This window comes from Cucurbita pepo, chromosome LG09, assembly GCF_002806865.2.
Source record: "Cucurbita pepo subsp. pepo cultivar mu-cu-16 chromosome LG09, ASM280686v2, whole genome shotgun sequence".
Taxonomy (NCBI): Eukaryota; Viridiplantae; Streptophyta; class Magnoliopsida; order Cucurbitales; family Cucurbitaceae; genus Cucurbita; species Cucurbita pepo.
In genome coordinates this window covers 6,077,239-6,096,660 of record NC_036646.1, presented here as the reverse complement: position 1 = coordinate 6,096,660, position 19,422 = coordinate 6,077,239, and the positions used below count along the sequence as shown (strand labels likewise).

The following is a 19,422-nucleotide window of genomic DNA, read 5'->3' as shown; positions in this document are numbered from 1 at the left end:
TGCGCTTGTTGACTGATTTGCTATCAAGCAAATGAGCACGAATAAGAATATCTCGAGCATATTTTAACTGACGAATAAAAAACGTTCACACCAACACCATTGTCAAGAGTAGAGGTCGACCACGTAATAGTAAGTGGTGAAGTTCGGAGGGAGTTACGCTGACGGTACTAAATGCGTCCACGTGTCAAGAAGGAAGGTGCCACGTAAGCAAGAAGTGTGGTGGTGATGGTAGGGTAAGAAACGTGTGAGGAAATGGGGCCCGGGGGGAGATGGCACGTGGAGGAGAAAAAAGAAATGGGTGGTGGGGCCTTAATGACACGTCAGTGGGTCCCAGTCAGTGCAAAAATAGAAAAATAATAATTAAAAATTCAAAAACTTTCCAAGCAGTTTCCTTGTGTTGTTGCATTAATTAAATAAATAAATAAATAAATAAATAATTAATTAATTTAGAAATTAAATTATGTCAGGTGAGTGCGTACGGAGCATCTGGAGTAATTGGTGAAACGGAGGCATGCGTGGTGGGGCTCGAATCCGGTGTGACTCAGGTACACCATAATATGGTGTGTTAAAGTCAAATCATAAAATCATTGACTTTTTTTTTTTTTTAATAATTATTTATTCCAATTTATTATAAAAACTGACTTCTTAAAATTAAAATTTATGTAAAAAAGATTTAATAAATTTATTTCTTATAAAAATTGGATTTTAAAATAAAATAAAATCATAATTATTGACATATTTGTGTTCATATTCATTAATAGATTAGGTAAATTACAGATATACTCCAAATCAATTTCAACACCTAAAATTTACAAATTAGGAAGATCATTAATTTCATTAATTATATTAATAAAAAAAAAAAAACCAATACCAAGAATGTAACAATAATTAAGTCTTTTCAAGTAATTTTCTTTTTTCTTTTTTTGGAAAATAATGTTATAGTCAACTAAAAAAAATTTGAGTCAATTGAGTCGTTCGAGTTAATGCAATTCCAACATCACACCCTATTTTAGAGCTGTTTCACCGTGAGTAGCGACCAAAACGACACCATCATTGCAGGCAGGAGGAAAAATAACTTCTGAGTCCTATTTCTTCGTGTATGAACAAGAGACTCGTGTATGGATAACTTGTTTGCTAAGAAAGTCATGGAACCCGGGATCTTATTGAATTTTAAAAAAAATATATATATATTTATCTATTATAGGTTGGTAACTGATGTTACTGGTGTGTTATGACTCGTGAGGTTAATGTAACGTATTGTTGATAAATAAGATTAAAAAAAATCGACAATCTAACTCAAAATAGAAGGTTGGGTAATGAACACTTTTTGGACTGTTGGATCGTATTAAATTAATTAATAGACAAATGAATTGAGTGCGGATAAGAATAAGGGGAGAAAAATGAAAATATAATATGATATTGAGATATGGTTTGGACGTATAATTTAATAATGGAGTAAGTGGGAATAATATATGATATACAAATACATTATAGTAAAGTGAAGCACATGGTAATTATAATGTTGTTTAAATTATATACAATGTATTTGGTAGGGTGTTGAATACCATAATGGGAGAAAATAAAATAAATAAATAAATAAATAAATATAAATATTACATAATATGGGAGATAATTATATTTAAATAATGCATGATTGGTGGGTCAAAAACTATGATTGATATTCCACTCTCTCATCCATGTTTTTTTTTTTTTTTTTTTTTAAATTTATTTTTAATTTCTTTGACAAGAAAGGAAAGAGAAAGTCAAATTATTAATTTGTAGACTTTTCTTTTTTTTGGTTTCCTAGAAAAATCTATGAACAAAAATCCAATTTCAAAGGATTTAAGGAAATTAAATACCAAAAAGACAATTTTTTTTTTTTTTNTTTGTTGTTGTTGTTGTAAGGGAGTGATGAACAATGTTGAAAACTTTGTTCTTAAATTTATATAATTATTATATAGATTAATTTTTTGAAAGACGTCTTCTAGGGAGAGGTTTCCATATTGGTGTTTCGTTTCCCTCCCCAATCGATGTGGGATCTCACAATCCTCCCCAATCGCTGACACTCGTTCCTTTCTGTGGGACCCCCACCAAATCCACCCCTTTAGGGCCCAACATCCTTAATGGCACACTGCCTCGTGTTTACCCCCTTTGGGAAATAGCCTCCTTGCTGGTACATTGCCCGATATCTACTCCAGGAACAGCCTCCTGGCACATTACCCGATGTCTACCCCCCTTTGAGGAACAGCTTCCTTACTGACACATCACTCAAACAAATTCCTCACTAACACATCACTCAGTGGTCTGTCCATTTTTTTGGAACAACCTCCTCATTGGCACATCGCCTGTTGTCTGGCTCTAATACCATTTGTAATGACTCAAGTCCATTGTTAATAGATATTGTTCTCTTTGGGTTTTTCTTTTCGAGCTTCCCCTCACGGTTTTTAAAACGTGTCTTATAGGGAGAGGTTTTCACACTCATATAAATGGTGTTTTATTCTCCTCTCCAACCGAGGTGGGATCTCACACATCTCTTTATCAACAATATATATTTTTTTTTCAATTTTGTATCTAACATTTTAACTATGGTAATCTTTTATTCAAAATATTAAAAAAAAAAAAAAATCAAGTTTTTACTGAAACATGTTAGGTTAAAATACTATTCCTGTCCTTATAATTTAGCTTTTGTTTTATTTCTGAATGTTCGGTTTACTTTCAATAAATCTTAAATTATAATCAGTCATTTTTCTTAATTTGAAATTAATTTTTACCAAAACTGGAAAAATAATAATGATAATTTACCTTTAGTAAAAGACCTAATATGAACATGTTTTAAAAGTATTTGACGTTTGTAACTAATGCTAGTGATAGGCTGTGACTTGTGAATATTTGTTATTTGAATTTTATCGGATTTTAGTGATTAATGTAACATGTATAGTAAAAAATAAATTTTTTTAGACAATTAAAAAAAGTAAATGATCTGACAACTCAACCCAACTTGTCTGGTAGAGCATGACGATACCGAATAAAAAATGGTTCAATCGAATTGAGTTGTAAACTCTATTCAAGTTGCTCGGATCACCAACTCAATCAATTCAAAATTTTAAGTTGATTCAAAGGGTTTCCCGAACCCAAATGTCCACACAAAATTACATAAAAAAAAAACAAAGAAATTGAATCCTATGGATTTGGTATGATTTACTTCCCATCCAAACAATTTTCAAACATGAGGGCTAGCTTCCTAGAAGTTTCCGAAAAAACAAATTCAAAGAAAACATGTGTCCATTTTTGGTTTAGGAAAGTTGGTGAAAATTTTGGTCGACACATCAAAAGATGTTGTACAAGAACAACTCACAACCATTTTTGTTGGGTTTTGTTTATTTTCAACTTTCCCATCCTTCAAATTTGGCTGCTACTAAGTAATACTTCCACTTTCCAACCTGTTTCCTTGGACGATTCCAACTTTTGGTTCAAAAAAACCGACATGATGATGAGAAAGTAGTGTAACAGTTGAAGTCTACCGCTAGTGGATATTGTTTGTTTTAGCTTGTGATGTATCGTCGTCAGCCCTACGCGTTTTAAAATTTTGAGGGAAATCTCAATAGACATGGACTGTTACAAGCATTTTTTGAGAGTTGTGTATCATTGTCAAAGTGTAACCGTTTAAGTCGATTACTAGCAGTATAACAGTTCAATTAAGTGAAAGCACTGTGATAGTTCGAGCCGATTGCTAGTAGATATTGTTTGTTTTGGCCTGTTATGTATCGTCGTCAACCCTATGCGTTTAAAATTTTGAGAAAAAACTTGGAAGAGAAAGCTTAAAAGGAATAATATCTGCTAGCGGTAGGCATGAATTGTTACAAGCACTTTTTTTAGAGTTGTGTATCGCCGTTAAAGTGTAACAGTTTGAGTCGATCACTAGCACTGTAACAGTTCAATTAAGTGAAAGCACTGTGACAATTCGAGTCAATTGCTAGCAGAAATTTGTTCGTTTTAGCCTGTTATGTATCGTTGTCAGCCCTACGCGTTTTAAAATTTTGACAAAAAACTCGGAAGAGGAACCCTAAAAGTAACAATATCTGCTAGCGGTAGGCATGAATTGTTACAAGAACTTTTTGAGAGTTGTGTATCGCCGTCAAAGTGTAACAGTTCAAGTTGATCACTAGCATTGTAACAATTCAATTAAGTGAAAGCCCTGTGACAGTTCGAGCCGATTGCTAGCAGATATTGTTCGTTTTGGCCTGTTTTGTATCGCTCTCAGCCCTACGTGTTTTAAAATTTTTAGAAAAAACTCTGAAGAGTAAGGCTAAAAGGAACAATATCTGCTAGCAGTAGACATGAACTGTTACAAGCACTTTTTGAGAGTTGTGTATCGCTGTCAAAGTGTAACAGTTCAAACCAATCACTATCACGGTAATAGCTCAAACCGATCACTAGTAGATATTGTCCATTTTGACCCTTTATATATCTCCGGCATTTTAAAATTTTGAGGGAAATCTCAGAAGAGAAAGGCAAAAACCAACAATATCTGCTAGCGGTAGGCATGGACTATTACAAGCACTTTTTGAGAGTTGTTTATCGCCATCAAAGTGTAACACTTCAAGCCGATCATTAGCACGGTAACAGTTCAATTAAGTGAAAGCACTATAACAATTCAAGCTGATCACTAGCAGATATTGTTCGTTTTGACATGTTCTATATCACCATTAGCCTCACACGTTTTAAAAATTTTAGACAAAACTCGAAAGAGATAACCTAAAAAAAACAATATCTACTAGCGATAGACATAGACGGTTTACACGCCCTTTTTTCGAGTGTTCGTGAATACAAATTTATATCGTAAGCATGAAAAGAAACACCAAAGTGGAGGCATTGTTGCAATCAAAGTGCTTTTTGGGAGTGGGAAGCTAAATGATAAGCAGATTGATAAAAAAGTGGGTTTGCTTTTCCTTTTCCTATTCCTATTCCTATTCTTACTTGGGATAACGTGTGACCCTCCATGAAACCCTAGTTTTTAAGAACTATATACAACTTGTAATTATTATTAAAATCAGACCCTTTTAAGCAATTAATAGATTTCAATCATCATTATTTTATTTTGTGATTTTTTTTCTTTGAAAAGTAGTCTTATTTGTAGAAAATTTGGTTAGAATTTCAAAAAGTGGGTAAATACGCATAAATTTCAAAGTAAAAAACGTCAACAAATGGGTCCTCCATGTCTCAATTAAGGGATTAAATATTCTATACACCCAAAAAGAAAGTAAATTACGTGTCGATCTAATAATTGTTCAACTGGTTAAGCATAGATTTTAGATCAAAGTATCATGATTTTGAATCATGTAACGTTCAGGTAAAGGAGGAGTACATGAATGAAATGATACCACATCTAAATATGAGCGATTCTCAAAGTACATCTTCTATTTTGGTAGCTCAATCATAGAGACTTTATAGTTAAGCATGCTTCATTTGAATCAATTCTGTGTTGAGTGACTTCTTAGAAATCTTCCTAAAAAGTATGTGGGTGACAACAAAACACGCTGAAAATGACCCTTGTTAGTTTGTGGGAATAGTGTTCACTCTAAGAAGCGAGAATTAGATAACGTGATCATTAGAAACGAGAATAGTGTTCACTCGTAGAAGTTAGAACGATCTTAAAGATAAAGAAAAATTTTTAAAAATTAAAAGTTATTACATATACCAACAATGTGCACCTTACTTTTCAGCAAATTTTATGTCGGGTGATCTTCTATGGATTTTCCTAAGATGTATGTGAGTAAAGACAAGACATGTTGAAAAGACCTATGTTGGTCTGTGGAGATAATCTTCATTCTTAGAACAAAGAAGCAAGTAACATGACCATGTCGTAGGAAAATGTCGGAACACACACATGTCGAATTCTTATTCAAATCATGGACATGGAGTGTTACAGAAACCTAGTAACCTATTCAACCACTCGAGATTTAAAGGAAACCTCAAATTTACAAAGAATCTTGATGTTCATAATGCTCAAAGACTAGAAAGTTCATAGCAAATGGCATATTGAAATATGGATTTGATGCAATGAATGAATGGCTTAAAAGAGAAATAAAAGTGGAATGGCTTTTCCACCATACGTCTCTTTCTCCCTCTTCGCTACTTCCATTTGTATCAATTGACAAACAAAGCAAAGCAATCAAAAAATGAAAAGCATTGACAACCCAACCAACTCCTTTAATGGGAAACCAAATAGATTGTTCATATTATGCCATTTTCATTGCAATGATGTGCCCTTCACTCTTTCAAATTTGTCTCCCAAAATATGGCCCATTTTCTCTTTTCAATCTTCATAATCATTTTCCTTTTGCCTTTCTTTTTCATACCCATTAGGGTTTTTAGTTCCTTTTCTAACTTTTTAATTTTCTCGCTCATGATATTTAATAATGGTGAGATCTTACATCGGTTGGGGAGAAGAACCAAATACCCTTACTAAGGGTATAGAAACCTCTCCTTGGTAGACACGTTTTAAAAACCTTGAGTAGAAGTCCAAAAAGGAAAGCCTAAATAAGACAATATTTGCTGGCAGTGTACTTTATCTTACAAATGGTATTAGAGCCAGACACTAGGCAATTTGTGAGTGAGGAGGTTGAGCACCGAAAGAGGGTGGACAAGAGGCAGTGTGCCAACAAGAACGTTGGGCTTTGAAGGGGGTGGATTTGAGGAGTCCCACATCAATTGGAGAAGGGAACGAGTGTCAGCGAGCCCCGAAAGGAGGTGGATTGTGAAATCCCACATAGGTTAGGGAGGAGAACGAAACACCCTTTATAAAGGTGTGAAAACCTCTCCCTTGCATACGCATTTTAAAAACTTTGAAGAGAAGCTCGAAAGCGAAAGTCCAAAAAGAACAATATCTGCTAACGATGGACTTAACCAGTTACGATAATGGAGCAATATAAGTCAAAAGATTATGAGATTTTTGCCTCCATTCTGATTTTTCCATCTCTACCCGAGATTGTGCAAGAGAAGTGGTTGAGACAGTGTGGGTGTGCATCCGATGATCCGTGTGAGATCCCACATCAGTTGAAGAGGACAAAGAAACAATTTTTTTATAAGGACGTAGAAACCTCTCCCTAACAAACTCGTTTTAAAAACGAAATTCGAAAAGAAAAATAAAAAAAAGACAATATCTATTAGCAGTGGACTTAGTGTTACAAAGTTTTTTTCTTTCTTTTTTTCTATATGGCTCAAAAAGTATATTCTTAAAGATATTCAATAGGAACGTTGAGAACTTTATTTCCAATAACTTTGTATGTTATTATATTATTATTTTGAAACAAAAGACATGAACTTAAATAGTATCGAGACATATGGTATTAAATGCATTGTTTATGATATATATTGGTTGGTTGGAATACTCATTTATTTGCCTAAATTTCATCATTCAAACTATGGATTATATAATAATTGACCTTAAAAAATGTTTGATTAATTGCCAAATTTGTTTGGTATCAAGTTGCGTATAAGCATTGGAAAATGGCCTAATGTCAATTTTTGTAAACTATACATATATTTCATTATATTTTAATAGTCAAGCATAAGGATATAATTAATGATTGAATTTTTTTATAAGGTGCCATTTATATATTACCCCAAATTTATAATCCACTAATTTTATTTTAACGTCCACTCTAAGTCGGAATAAATTAATAGAGATGTCTATTTAACTTGTGGGATCGAAATTTATAGAGACTAGTCTCGAGTGGACAATCCCGTTAGAATAGAGAATGAAGGGAGCCTATGGAATCGAAATTTATAGAGACCAGTCTCAAGTGGAGAATCCCGTTAGAACAGAGAATGAAGAGAGCCTGTGAGATCAAAATTTATAGAGACCAGTCTTGAGTGGAGAATCCCATTAGAATAGAAAATGAAGGGAGCAAGGAAAGATTTCTTCTCGATTTCTTGTCTTCGTTACCGTCCCGTCCTATAATTTATTGGGATTTAGATTATTTTAGAAAAAGGAATATAAAACTAGGGCTTTGATAATGGAAGTTTCTTGATTTTCTCATTTGAAGGGAAGTAACAAACTATTTTCAAAGACAAAACAAAGAACTTGAAAAACAAGAAACGAGAACATCATGACAACTCGAAACATCTTATTCTTGCTTGTTCTTATTCAAAGAACTCGAGAGATAACTACAAACGAAGATCCATCCCCCTAACCCTTATTCTTGCTTGTTCTTATTGCCAATTTGTCAAGCTTTTTTGTCTTCTAATGAACTTTAAATCTCATCAAATCAAAGCCTTTTGTTTTTAATATTACATAAATCTCATCAAACCAAGTTTATTAGTTCATCCCACATGCAATAATATGCCAAGTTTTCAAGCTTATTAGCGATATTGGAAGGCAACTCAATGGATTAATCAAAGATGAAGAGGATAGGGAACCCCATTTTGTTTATGTTCATAAATTTCTTCCCAAGTGAGGCATTGGACCCCTACAACAAACAACTTGGTTTGGGACAAGAATTTATAGTTTCCCATCACATTGAAGAGTCCCATGTTGGTTCTTAAGGCACATTTTCTCACCCCTCATCACATCTACCGTCCCATCTCGTGTTTCTCTCACTCGAGAGACTTCATGAGTTTGGTGGGCGTACTGTTTACTTTAAGAAAATGTGGATTTAACAATATAATCGAAGATCACGAGGCTGATAAGTACAATATATGACGCTTTCAATAGTTATACTGTTCACTTAAAAAAAAGACACGTATAGTTGAATTAAGAAGCGGTTTATAACAGCCTAAGCCTACCGCTAACAAATATTGTCTTCTTTGGGCTTTCCCTTTCAGGCTTCTCCTCAAGTTTTTTAAAACGCATATGCTAAGGAGAGATTTCCACCACACCCTTATAAGGAATGCGATTGGATGTGAGATCTAACAGTCCACCTCCCTTCGGGGCCCAGCATCCTCACGGCACTCATTCCTCTCTCCAATCGATGTGGGATCTCACGACCCACCCTCCTTCGGGGTCCAACGTTCTTGCTTGCACACCGCCTTGTGTCCACCCCCTTTTGGGGCTCAACCTCCTCGCTGACACAACGCTCAGTGTCTGGCTCTGATACGACTTGTAACAGCCCAAGCCCACTGTTAGCAGATATTGTCTTCTTTAGACTTTTCCTTTCGGGTTTCCCTCAACATTTTCAAAACGTGTATGCTAGAGAGAGGTTTCTACACTCTTATAAAGAATGTTTTGTTCCACTTTACAATAGATCGCACACTATCACTCTTATAACAATTAGATACAGGACCAAAATGCAATTCGAAAGATAACTTAACTAACTAAGACATATATGATTGATCAAGAGATCAAAAATTAAAATTCTTTTACAACGCATCTAGTGAAAATCACATTATGATCGGGTCACGAAGAGGGAGTACTATTTACTTTAAGAAAAGTAATGTACACATTACATAGTGGGTAAGTGAGGAAACAAAAGGGAAATCAAAGTTGATGGATTTTGTGCATAATTGTATAAAAAGTTTAGTGCATACCAAACCCTCATGTGTCACTCAATTGGAGTTTGTGATTAAAATGTGAAAGAAACACAACATTTTGTCCACCACCCAAAATGGGAAGAGAGTGATAGTGTATTGTGTACTCCAAATATTGGGTTAGTGGGTACCCATTATGTATCCATTTAAAAGAATGGAGCTTTTTTGTAGCTCTTTTAAGGATAGTATTTGAAAATGAAGGCTTTGAGTGGAAGAGAAAGCACTATGGGAAGACTTCAAGAACACTAATAAATGCATTACCTAAAAAATGGAGAAATTTCATCCAATCTTTAACCAAAAGATAACAATGTTCTTATCCCATATGAAATCATAATCAAACTTCACTTTTCTTACCTAAATATTCCAAAAAAAAATATATATATATATAAAAAAAAACGTTCATGGAACAAAAACAATTGTGATTTCTACTTTTTACTTACCTTGTAAGATCACTCGTTTGAAAGATATGACATGAAAATTTATTCTGTGTTAAGAATTGTTGGGAGTCAGTCCTACGTTGACTGGTTTATAAGCAAAGGAGTACATCTAAAAAAGAAACTCAAAACAAATTCATAAGAGCTTAGGTTCAAATTGGACAATATTATACCATTTTGGAGATCCTTAATTCTTAATTCTACTATTTTTTTTTCAAAATATATTTTTTTTATATAAGTGAAGTTGAATTGAAAATAATGGAAACTAAACTAAAAAAGAATGCTACTTTTGTAAAAGAAGTTATTAACAATTTTATGATAATTGTAAATCGTCATTAACTTAAGTAAGTTACCGATAAAATTTTATTCTCTCTGGCAGGCTAACGACGTTTGGCTCTAATACCATTTGTAACGGCCTAATCCCCATCGCTAGTAGATATTGTCTGTTTTGGCCCGTTAAGTATTATCGTCAACCTCACGATTTTGAAATGTGTATTTTAGGGAGAGGTTTCCACACCCTTATAAGAAATGTTTCGTTTTACTCTGCAACCTTGATGTGGGATTTAACAATTCACCTTCCTTACCATTTGTAACAGCCAAAACTCACGACTAGTAGATATTATCTACTTTGGCTCGTTACATATCATTATCAGTCTCATGGTTTTAAACCGCACCTATTAGGAAGAGGCTAAAAAAAAATCTCTCCTCAAATTATTCTTCTGATTCATTTATTTGTTTCGGTAAATTTCGACGGTAGGTCATATCTTTCAATTCAATACCGTGTGGGCTAATTTCTTCACATTGATCATCATTGGAGTTTGTTCATATAGTAAAAAGAAACAAAGAAAGAAGATTCTGACATGACTTGGGCCATTCCATTCTTCTTTTTGAAAAGTTGAAATCTAATGGAACATACCCTCATGAATATCTTTGGATAGAAAACCATTCACAGAAGCAGATCATTCCACCTCCACCTACACCAATCCTATTCATTTTAGTAACTAAAGAAGTTCTCATATAGAACTAATACCATTCCTTCCCAGCCTCAAACGGTTATTGTAACTACCCGATATTGTTCTTTTTAGACTTTTCCTTTCGAACTTCCCCTATCGTCAGCTAGGAGAAGGTTTCCACACCCTTATAAAGGTTGTTTTGCCAACCAATGTGAGACATCACAATCCACCCCCGTTCAGAGCCCAACGTCCTCGCTGACACTCTTCCTTTCTCCAATCGACATGGGATCCCCACTAAATCCATAATGGACTCATACAATTATTGGGCTTTACTCTATCGTGCTTTACTCTATTGGGCTAGTGATGATATTTTAACTATCTATATATATTCAAAACACCTCGTGATGTTAGGATCACATAACACACATTTAACAACTATCTATATATATCCAAAACACCGGCGATGTTAGGATCGCATAACACACACTCAATCTAGATGAACACAAAAAACTGGAGAGAGAATGCAAATAAGAATATTGGCTAAAAGTTATGTAATGATAACTTCATATACGTACGAAAAGAATAAGAAAATAGAGAAAGTATATCTTCAAACACGGGAATATATATGGTTTCAGTTCATCAGATATAATCATCTACTATATATATCTCTACGTATCTCTACGGCAGGCCGACAATAATAACCAGGAATAACCCATTTTCATCTCCAATTCAAAAAATTCAACGATCATGTTCATCTTCGAAAGAGAAAGTATTCAATATTATAGGATATCTCATCATTCACGTTTAAATTTGAATTTTAACAAAACAGATATACTGGACTTTGTTTCACGTTTACTACATACATATAGCCAAATCATGTATATTACCTCTCTCGCTCTCAAAATATGATGATGCCAAAAGATTTCAGTCTTCATTTTCCACCACAGTTGAAGCCATGGCAAACTGAAAGCACTATGATAAGGATCAAAGCTATCAAAATCCCCAAAACGATCAACTTGATCTTCATATTTTGTAGCCACATTTTCCTTCGAATTTTCGTTCCACTCGTCTTGAAGTCTTGTGCCTGTACAACAAACAACATTCCCTGATTGAATATAAAAACTATCATAGTAATGCACCTAAGCGTCTAGTCGTTCTTCATAAAGATGGCTATGAACGATAAACCTTTCGAAACATTAGATCGAGTTTCATCAGCTGTGAAGATAGTTCAGCCAAAGGGAAGTGTCCATACATCCATGACATATTCACACATTTATGAGGGCCAAAAGGAAAAGAGATGACACAAACCTGGTTATGAAGGTTTTCGGTCTTATCTACTAGAAGTTCTATTTTCTCTCCTCTGTCAAGAACCTGCATCAATAAGGAGCATGAATGAGAACAAGGAAAATGATATTCGACTTAATATAACGCTTCATTAGTAACATACACACTCCACGACCCGATAATGAAGTCCCAAATCGAGGTAAATAAAATGCCCCCGACTCCTTCCAAACATGTCTTGCCTTTCCCCATTTTAATTAAAAATGATATGAAGGCTCCACGTTCACGTTTCGAACATTTTTCAATAACTTATCCAGTAGCCAACTAGCCATGTAACGGTCAACGCCTTATAGATTTAATACAAGTTTAAGTTTGATTTAGCAAAAGAAGTTATTAACCTAGAACAAGTTTAGGATAATTATTTAGTAGTTATTGATTTGAAAGTTTAGGAGAGGAAGTTTAGGAACTTGAGGAGGAAGTTTAGGAACTTGAGGAGGAAGTTTAGGAGATCGGTCGTGCAATCTCCACTTTAAATACTCATGAGATGTATGTTATTTCCAAGCAAAAGAAGAATTAATGATCCTCTATCCAAAAGCTCTCTCTCCTCAAATTTTTCTTTCGCTTCAGTTATTTGTTTCGACATATTTCGATCATGTCTCCTTTTACCTCTTAGAAAAGGGGAAGAAAACAACCCTGAAAAACGGCAAGAACAGCAGAAAGAAACATAAGGAAATCATATTATGCCCCAAGAGGTATAGGTATCGGGGTGCAATGTGCGCCAACCAGGACATTTTAGCATCGTAACCATTATGGTATACCTATACCTTCTTTGTCTTTACACGGAACCGACACTTTCAATAAAATAATGTCTAAGATACCAACGATAAGGGGATAAGGAATCTCTTACAATCTCAAGACAGGTCACAATTGGTGAATGATAACACCATCTTTTAGGAAGATACTTGGCATAATAAAAGACCAATGAACAGGCTTCCAACATTTATAATACTTCAGAATCAGGGCAGCCATCACAGCTCCTAGAGTTTTAAAAGAAACACAAACGATAGAGAGGTTGAGTAGTGCACCAAGATGCTAGACTTCGAGGCAAGTTTCAACTTGCATTGAAGTTGAGACTGATATGTGGCTTCTTGAAAATTCAAGAACATTTTCGGGCAAATATTATAACTGGCTAACAACGGAAATCAAGTAATTCCAAATGCTTTTTACAAGTTTACTAATCATTTGAACCCTCAGCTCAATGTATTATTTGAACCCTTCTACTCTTAGTCACAAACTCCTATGGAACAAGATAACAGCGCTCTTCTGACTGTGATCTGATCAAGTAATATTAGAGAATCTCTTGCAGCTGTTTGTGGATCAGCCCTTTAAGAACAACAGGCCAATCAACATGATCGTAGCTTTCATCTTAATTTTGGTTTGAAGGAAACATAATAACATTCCACAGGCAGGAAACATATATTGTAAATTCAGAGTATATTGTTTTCTTTATTGGGTTCAACCCTAAGAGTGTGATTCCATGGTAGAGGAGTGTCGAAGGATTAGCCTCGGAGATACATGAGTGAAGAGGCTAGATTTCTTGTGAGATTTTATGTTACGCTTTAGGCTTAGGTCCACAAAGACTTGTGTAATTTTCCTTGAAGTTTCATTTTTGATAGATTGGAGCTCCACTTCGGCTCCTTTGCTGGGCGTTCTTTCTGTATGCCCTTTGTATTCTTTCATTCCTTCTCAATGAAAGCATGATTTCAAGTAAAAATGAAGTATATTGTTTCCTTTAATGCCTCTAACTGGGATACTCTTTTCAATGCTTTCGTCGTCACTCAATGGAAAGTGTTTCTGGGATCTCCAATAAATTTGGCTAGGATGGCTGTCTCATCTTCCCTGCTCCTATATTCTTTCAATTTGACCCAAGGTTATTGATTCTTCAAAAACAAATCAGCCTAATCTTCTTATTGTAACAACCTAAGCCCACGACTAGCAGATATTGTCCTTTTTTGGACTTTCCCTTTCGAGCTTCCCCTCAAAGTTTTAAAACCACCCTTATAAAGAATGTTTCATTCCCCTCCCCAACCGATGTGGGATGGATCTCACAATTATAGTTGAGGCGTTCACTTTTGTATAGAAGTTGAAAGATATATGTGCAGACCTATGTTTAATTATTAAATGAACAGACTCGTAGTCCTTCGTGAGGAGTTTTCTTTGGCAGGAAATTCAGGATTCCTATGACGAGTGAAGTTACCGATCCCCCTCTCTTGACAAGATCCGAAGAACCTAACCGTTGCATCGATACCCCACTGATGTATCCTATCCTATGTTAGAACAAAAGTGAATACCAAGAGCATTTGTTCTTAAATTGTCACTTTTCTAGCAACATTTAGCGGTCTACTCTAAAAAAACTTGTATTTTTTACGGTATAATCCTCATAATAATAAGAAAATCCCAGTTTGACTACTTTCAGAATAAAGCTGGAAGCCCTTATTCATGCCCATTGAAGAGACTTTTCAATCTCTTTTGTCTTGTTCATGCCCATTATAAAGGGTGTTTCGTTCTCTTCCCCAACCGATGTGGGATCTCACGGAATATAACTTTCTTTTGTTATTTTAGTAATTGTAGATTGAATTTTTTAAAAGAACAAAGAACAAAGACATCTGCTCTAGGCAAGCCAAAGGTAATTCAAACCTAAAATTCAAGCGGAAAACAGTGTTCAAATTGTTTTGGAAAGTGTGAATAAGTTCTGACGATAACGAAAGAGAAACGTTCCACTTTTGTTTGAAGAGAATAGTCGGAAGAAGTGACCAGAGAAAGAAACCTCGAGGCTACTACTTCAAAAAAATGTTCAAGAAAGGGATCTAAAGTTTTCGTCCACTATAAACATCCAGAGAGCTTCCAAGATTGTGCAAGATAAGATAAAATTGAATGCTTACCTTTTCAATATTTTCCATCATAACACCTTTCACTTCTGAAACCTGAGCTTTCACCTTTGCAAGCTTGCTAATCTCTTCAGGATTATCAACACAGTACTGCATATGTTCCTTCAGCTTTGACCTATAAATAAAATTATGGTTAATCAATAATGAATATTGTATAAACCATCTTCAGCAAGTACTTTATCAAATACCTAAATTCCTTGTTAAGACTATTGGCAGGAGCTGTGGCAGCCTTTCCCCCACCATACTTCGACACGAAATCATCCTTAATACGCTCCAAAAATGCAATTGGCACTTGTCTTCCAGCTGATTCAGTTGCAACGACACAGTATGCTGCAATACAAAAGAAAACACAAGTATGACTTTTTGGTTAAAATTCACTAGTTAATGCAATACTGGCACAGAAAAGCCAACTATTTCATCTGGAAAAAAGAAAAGGGTGGAAGGGAAAACCTTATTTTTCGATGACTCAAAGTAAACCGTGCAAAGTACATATAGAAAATCAAACTATTTCATCAATGAGATGAAAAAGAAAATTTTCCTTAGGGTTTTAGCTATAAGCAATAAGGAAGAACCTTTTAAGGGTCAAACCATGTAACAGCGGGGCTCACCACTTGCAGATATTTTCCTATTTGGACTTTCCCTTTCGGGTTTCCCCTCAAGACTTTTAAAGCGCGTCTGCTAGTGAGAGGTTTCTACACCCTTATAACGAATACTTCGTTCCCCTCTCCTAACGACGTAGGGTCTCACAAACCACTATTTTTTTCAAGAATATAAAAAAGTATATTAAAAAAAAAAAACAAGATTCTTTTTATAAGAAACCGTGCTTTTATTGAGGAAAAAAATGAAGGAATACAAGGGCATCCAAAAAACCAAGCCCACAAAAGGAACACGATTAAAGAAAGGTGTTCCAATCAAGAATGTAACAGGGTAAATTAAACAAAACATTTCGTCGAAGGGAAAAGATTAAACAATTTCATGAAGGTATACGTTGTGAGAAAAGTACAAAAGTAAGGGCTGCAGCATTCACAAACTACCCAGGAATAGCAATATAGCGTAAGTACTCTTCATTGTCAACCATCTAAATGGAAACAGACACAATTTGAATCATCTTGAGTCAAAACCGATACATCAAGTCAGTTCATATAATCCAAATCAGATCACGTCTAAGCGTGGCCAAGTGGCATGTTCTTGTCCCATCACATGTTGAGATGTATATGACTAATCCAAGTTGTATCATGCACCAGTGTGTTCGAGCCAATTAGAGGGTTTTCTAATAAACATCGTCCTTAATTTTGTCATATGTATGTTCCTTTACCTAAATATATAGCTTGTCCCTTACGTACATGGCATTTTATTCTTGAAGTTCTAATTTTATCCCTTGATATTAAGTTTTATTACTAAACCAATAACTGTAAATAGACATTAAAATATGATTTACGTAGAAATTTATTCATGAGAGACTATGTAGAAATTCAAATTTTGTATTTTTAAATGTGAGAATCAATTGGTAGTATAGCAATAGCTCTATCGTTTCCACATTTATGTGTCGGTTTCTCATCTCCATATCATTAAATTAAAACACGGGATTATTCTAAAGCAACGGCTAAGTAGATTTTATGTCATATTATCGATTTGCTAATGAATTTTAGAGTCAATGGCATGAAATAATTGATTGAAAAAACTACATAGATGAGGAGTGAAATTGAAACCTTAGAAGAATAGTGATGAACACAAATATTAGGGTCAAGTAAACAGAAAAAGAACTATGATAAATTTTGAATGAGAAATGTAACAAAATTATGAATGAGTGAAGTAATAATAAACTAGGCTATCAGAGTTGCATCCTCATTCAAAACTGATAGCTCCGAATTTAAACCCTTGACGGCTCAAGATAGAAAACAATAATTTTTATAAGTGAACTCCATTGCCAAAATAAGAACAATAATAACATGCTCCATCCTTGAGTTCGTCTACTTTTATAGGTAACCTATTTCGGAACAACGGAAAGCGAAGTCCAAAACTCAAACGGGGAAGAAAATTTTAATCCCATATAAGCTACAAATAGATCTCGACTCCTTTTCCCTTCCCTTATGTGAGATCACACCTCGGTTGGGGAGGAGAACAAAGTGTTGAACACAACTCTGTGTGGGAAACACTCGCACAATTTATTAAGACCAATCGAGAAGAGAATTCAAGACACTTTGTAGAATACTACTACTTTGTATTACTTGAGACTTCTTGGGATGATGAACTAGGGAGGAGGGGTATTATTCTAGATGATAGGCAATCTATTCCTAAAATTTCTCAACATTTTTACTAAGGTATCTAAATCATTTTCCTAAATTTATTCCTAAAATCCTAAATCATTTTCTTAACATAAATATAGTCACCCATACAATGGGTGGGCTTAACCCTATTGGGCCAGTGATGATATTTTAACCCGAAGCATCCTTTATAAGGGTGTGGAAACCTCTCCCTAATAAACGTGTTTAAAAAACCTTGAGGGGAAGTCTGAAAAGGAAAGCCCAAAGAGGACAACATCTGCTAGCGGTGGGCTTGGGCTATTACAAATTGTATCAAAGCCAGACAATGGGCGATGTGCTAGCGAGAAGGCTGAGCCCCAAAAGGAAGTAAACACGAGGCGGTGTGCCAACAAGGACACTGGACCCTGAAGGAGGGTGGATTGCGAGGACGCTGGCCCCGAAGGGGGGTAGATTGTGAGATCCCACATCGGTTGGGGAGGAGGACGAAGCATCCTTTATAAGGGTGTGGAAACTTCTCCCTAGTAAACGCGTTTAAAAAACCTTGAGGGGAAGCCTGAAAAGAAAAGCCCAAAGAGGACAATATCTGCTAGCGGTGGGTTTGGGTCGTTACAAATTGTATCAGAGCCAGGCAATGGGCGATGTGCAACCAAGAAGGTTGAGCCCCAAAGGGAAATGAACACGAGGCAGTGTGCCAACAAGAACGCTGGACCCCAAAGGGGGTGGATTGCAAGGACACTAACCCCGAAAGGGGTAGACTATGAGATCCCACATCGGTTGGGGAGGAGAACGAAGCATCAAAGGGTGTAGAAACCTCTCTCTCTAGTAGACACGTCCAAAGGGAAAGCCCAAAGAGGACAAGGATTTACCCATCAACTCCCTATGGTAATAAGTTAAATATAGGAGATAGAACAGACGATGCAAAAAGAAAATGATGCTTAAACAATTAAACTTGCATAAATCTCCATTTTCTCGGCATCCAAACAAAAATTTCAACAGGGTATTAACGACGGATCCGGATTCTTTAACAAAAATCGGCTAAATAGTGAGAAATCAAGAAACTCCTCTTTCAAAAACATCCCTACTAGCAACATCTCTCAAGATCTCACAATCAGAAACGAAACCCAATAACAAATCAAAGGGAAAATAAGAACAATAATTCTTCAAGCCGTCAGCAAAATTCAACACCGAAGAAAAAGGGGGAAACGAGTAGGACTTACTGTAACCGTTGTCGACGAGATAATTGAAGGTGTGGCCATCGCAATTATAGGTGAATTTGTTATTAGCAGAGGGCAATTTCTGGAGGCATTGAAAAGCAATGGAATTGAAATTCCCACTATACTCGGTGTACTCAGCGAGAATCACGGTTCCGCGAGCGACAAAAGTGTAGATCAGAGATTTCTGCGCCATCTGTAAGAACAATCTGAGGAAAATAACACAGTTTTTGGGATCAAAAGAGACTCCTTACCGTTTGAAGAGCTAAGAAAAAGCAAACCCAGGTCGCGAAATCGTAAACCCTGCAACCCCAATTTCGATTTGGGGATGAATAACGGAAGAAGAGAGAAGGGTAGAAGGGGAAAAATCAGGGGAAATGAGAAAAGAGTAACGTGAAGAAGAGAGGGGTTAAAAGCAAAAGTGAAACCGGCAAAGAGGAGAGAGAGTAGAGAAGAAGAAAAGGAATATAATTATGGTTCCCAATGTGAGAGAGAGAGAGTTGAACTTTAAGGTTACGGGTAGCCAAGGCTCGTTCAGTAGATAGCAAGCTATGGCTTCTATTCTTATTTTTTAACCCAATTCTCTTCAAAGGTCGAGTGGAGTGGGTAGTGAAGGCTCGTTTAGTAGACAGTAAGCTATGGTTTTGACGAGCAGCAAGTACCTACTCCTATCAAAAAGGTAATCTCAGACGAGGGGAAGGAAGGAGCGAAGCAAGCAGACAAGAAATATTCAAACGAAGGAGTCTCATCCCTAACTAAATGATGAAAATTTCTCTCTTTTACAGTGAGGTGCGAGGTCGTCG

The 19,422-nt window shown here is 35.6% G+C and overlaps 1 protein-coding gene across 1 annotated transcript; it reads right to left on the bottom strand.

Moving 5' to 3' along the window:
- Window positions 1-11,675: 11,675 nt before the first annotated feature.
- Window positions 11,676-19,112, bottom strand: LOC111801930 (vesicle-associated membrane protein 721-like). Its single transcript, XM_023686171.1, has 6 exons — window positions 18,874-19,112; window positions 18,626-18,815; window positions 15,333-15,474; window positions 15,139-15,259; window positions 12,224-12,286; window positions 11,676-11,999 (listed from the first exon to the last, which is right to left on the bottom strand). Exons 2-6 carry the CDS (start codon window positions 18,813-18,815, stop codon window positions 11,847-11,849), a joined length of 669 nt encoding a protein of 222 aa, XP_023541939.1. The 5' UTR covers window positions 18,874-19,112; the 3' UTR covers window positions 11,676-11,846.
- Between the last annotated feature and the right edge of the window lie 310 nt (window positions 19,113-19,422).

Coding starts and splice junctions, on each gene's coding strand:
- LOC111801930 (XM_023686171.1), bottom strand. CDS start 18,815: ATGGCGCAGAAATCTCTGATCTACACTTTTGTCGCTCGCGGAACCGTG. Junction 15,260..15,332: donor AGTCTTAACAAGGAATTTAG/GTATTTGATAAA, acceptor TTTTATTTATAG/GTCAAAGCTGAAGGAACATA. Junction 12,287..15,138: donor TGATGGAAAATATTGAAAAG/GTAAGCATTCAA, acceptor TTATTGATGCAG/GTTCTTGACAGAGGAGAGAA.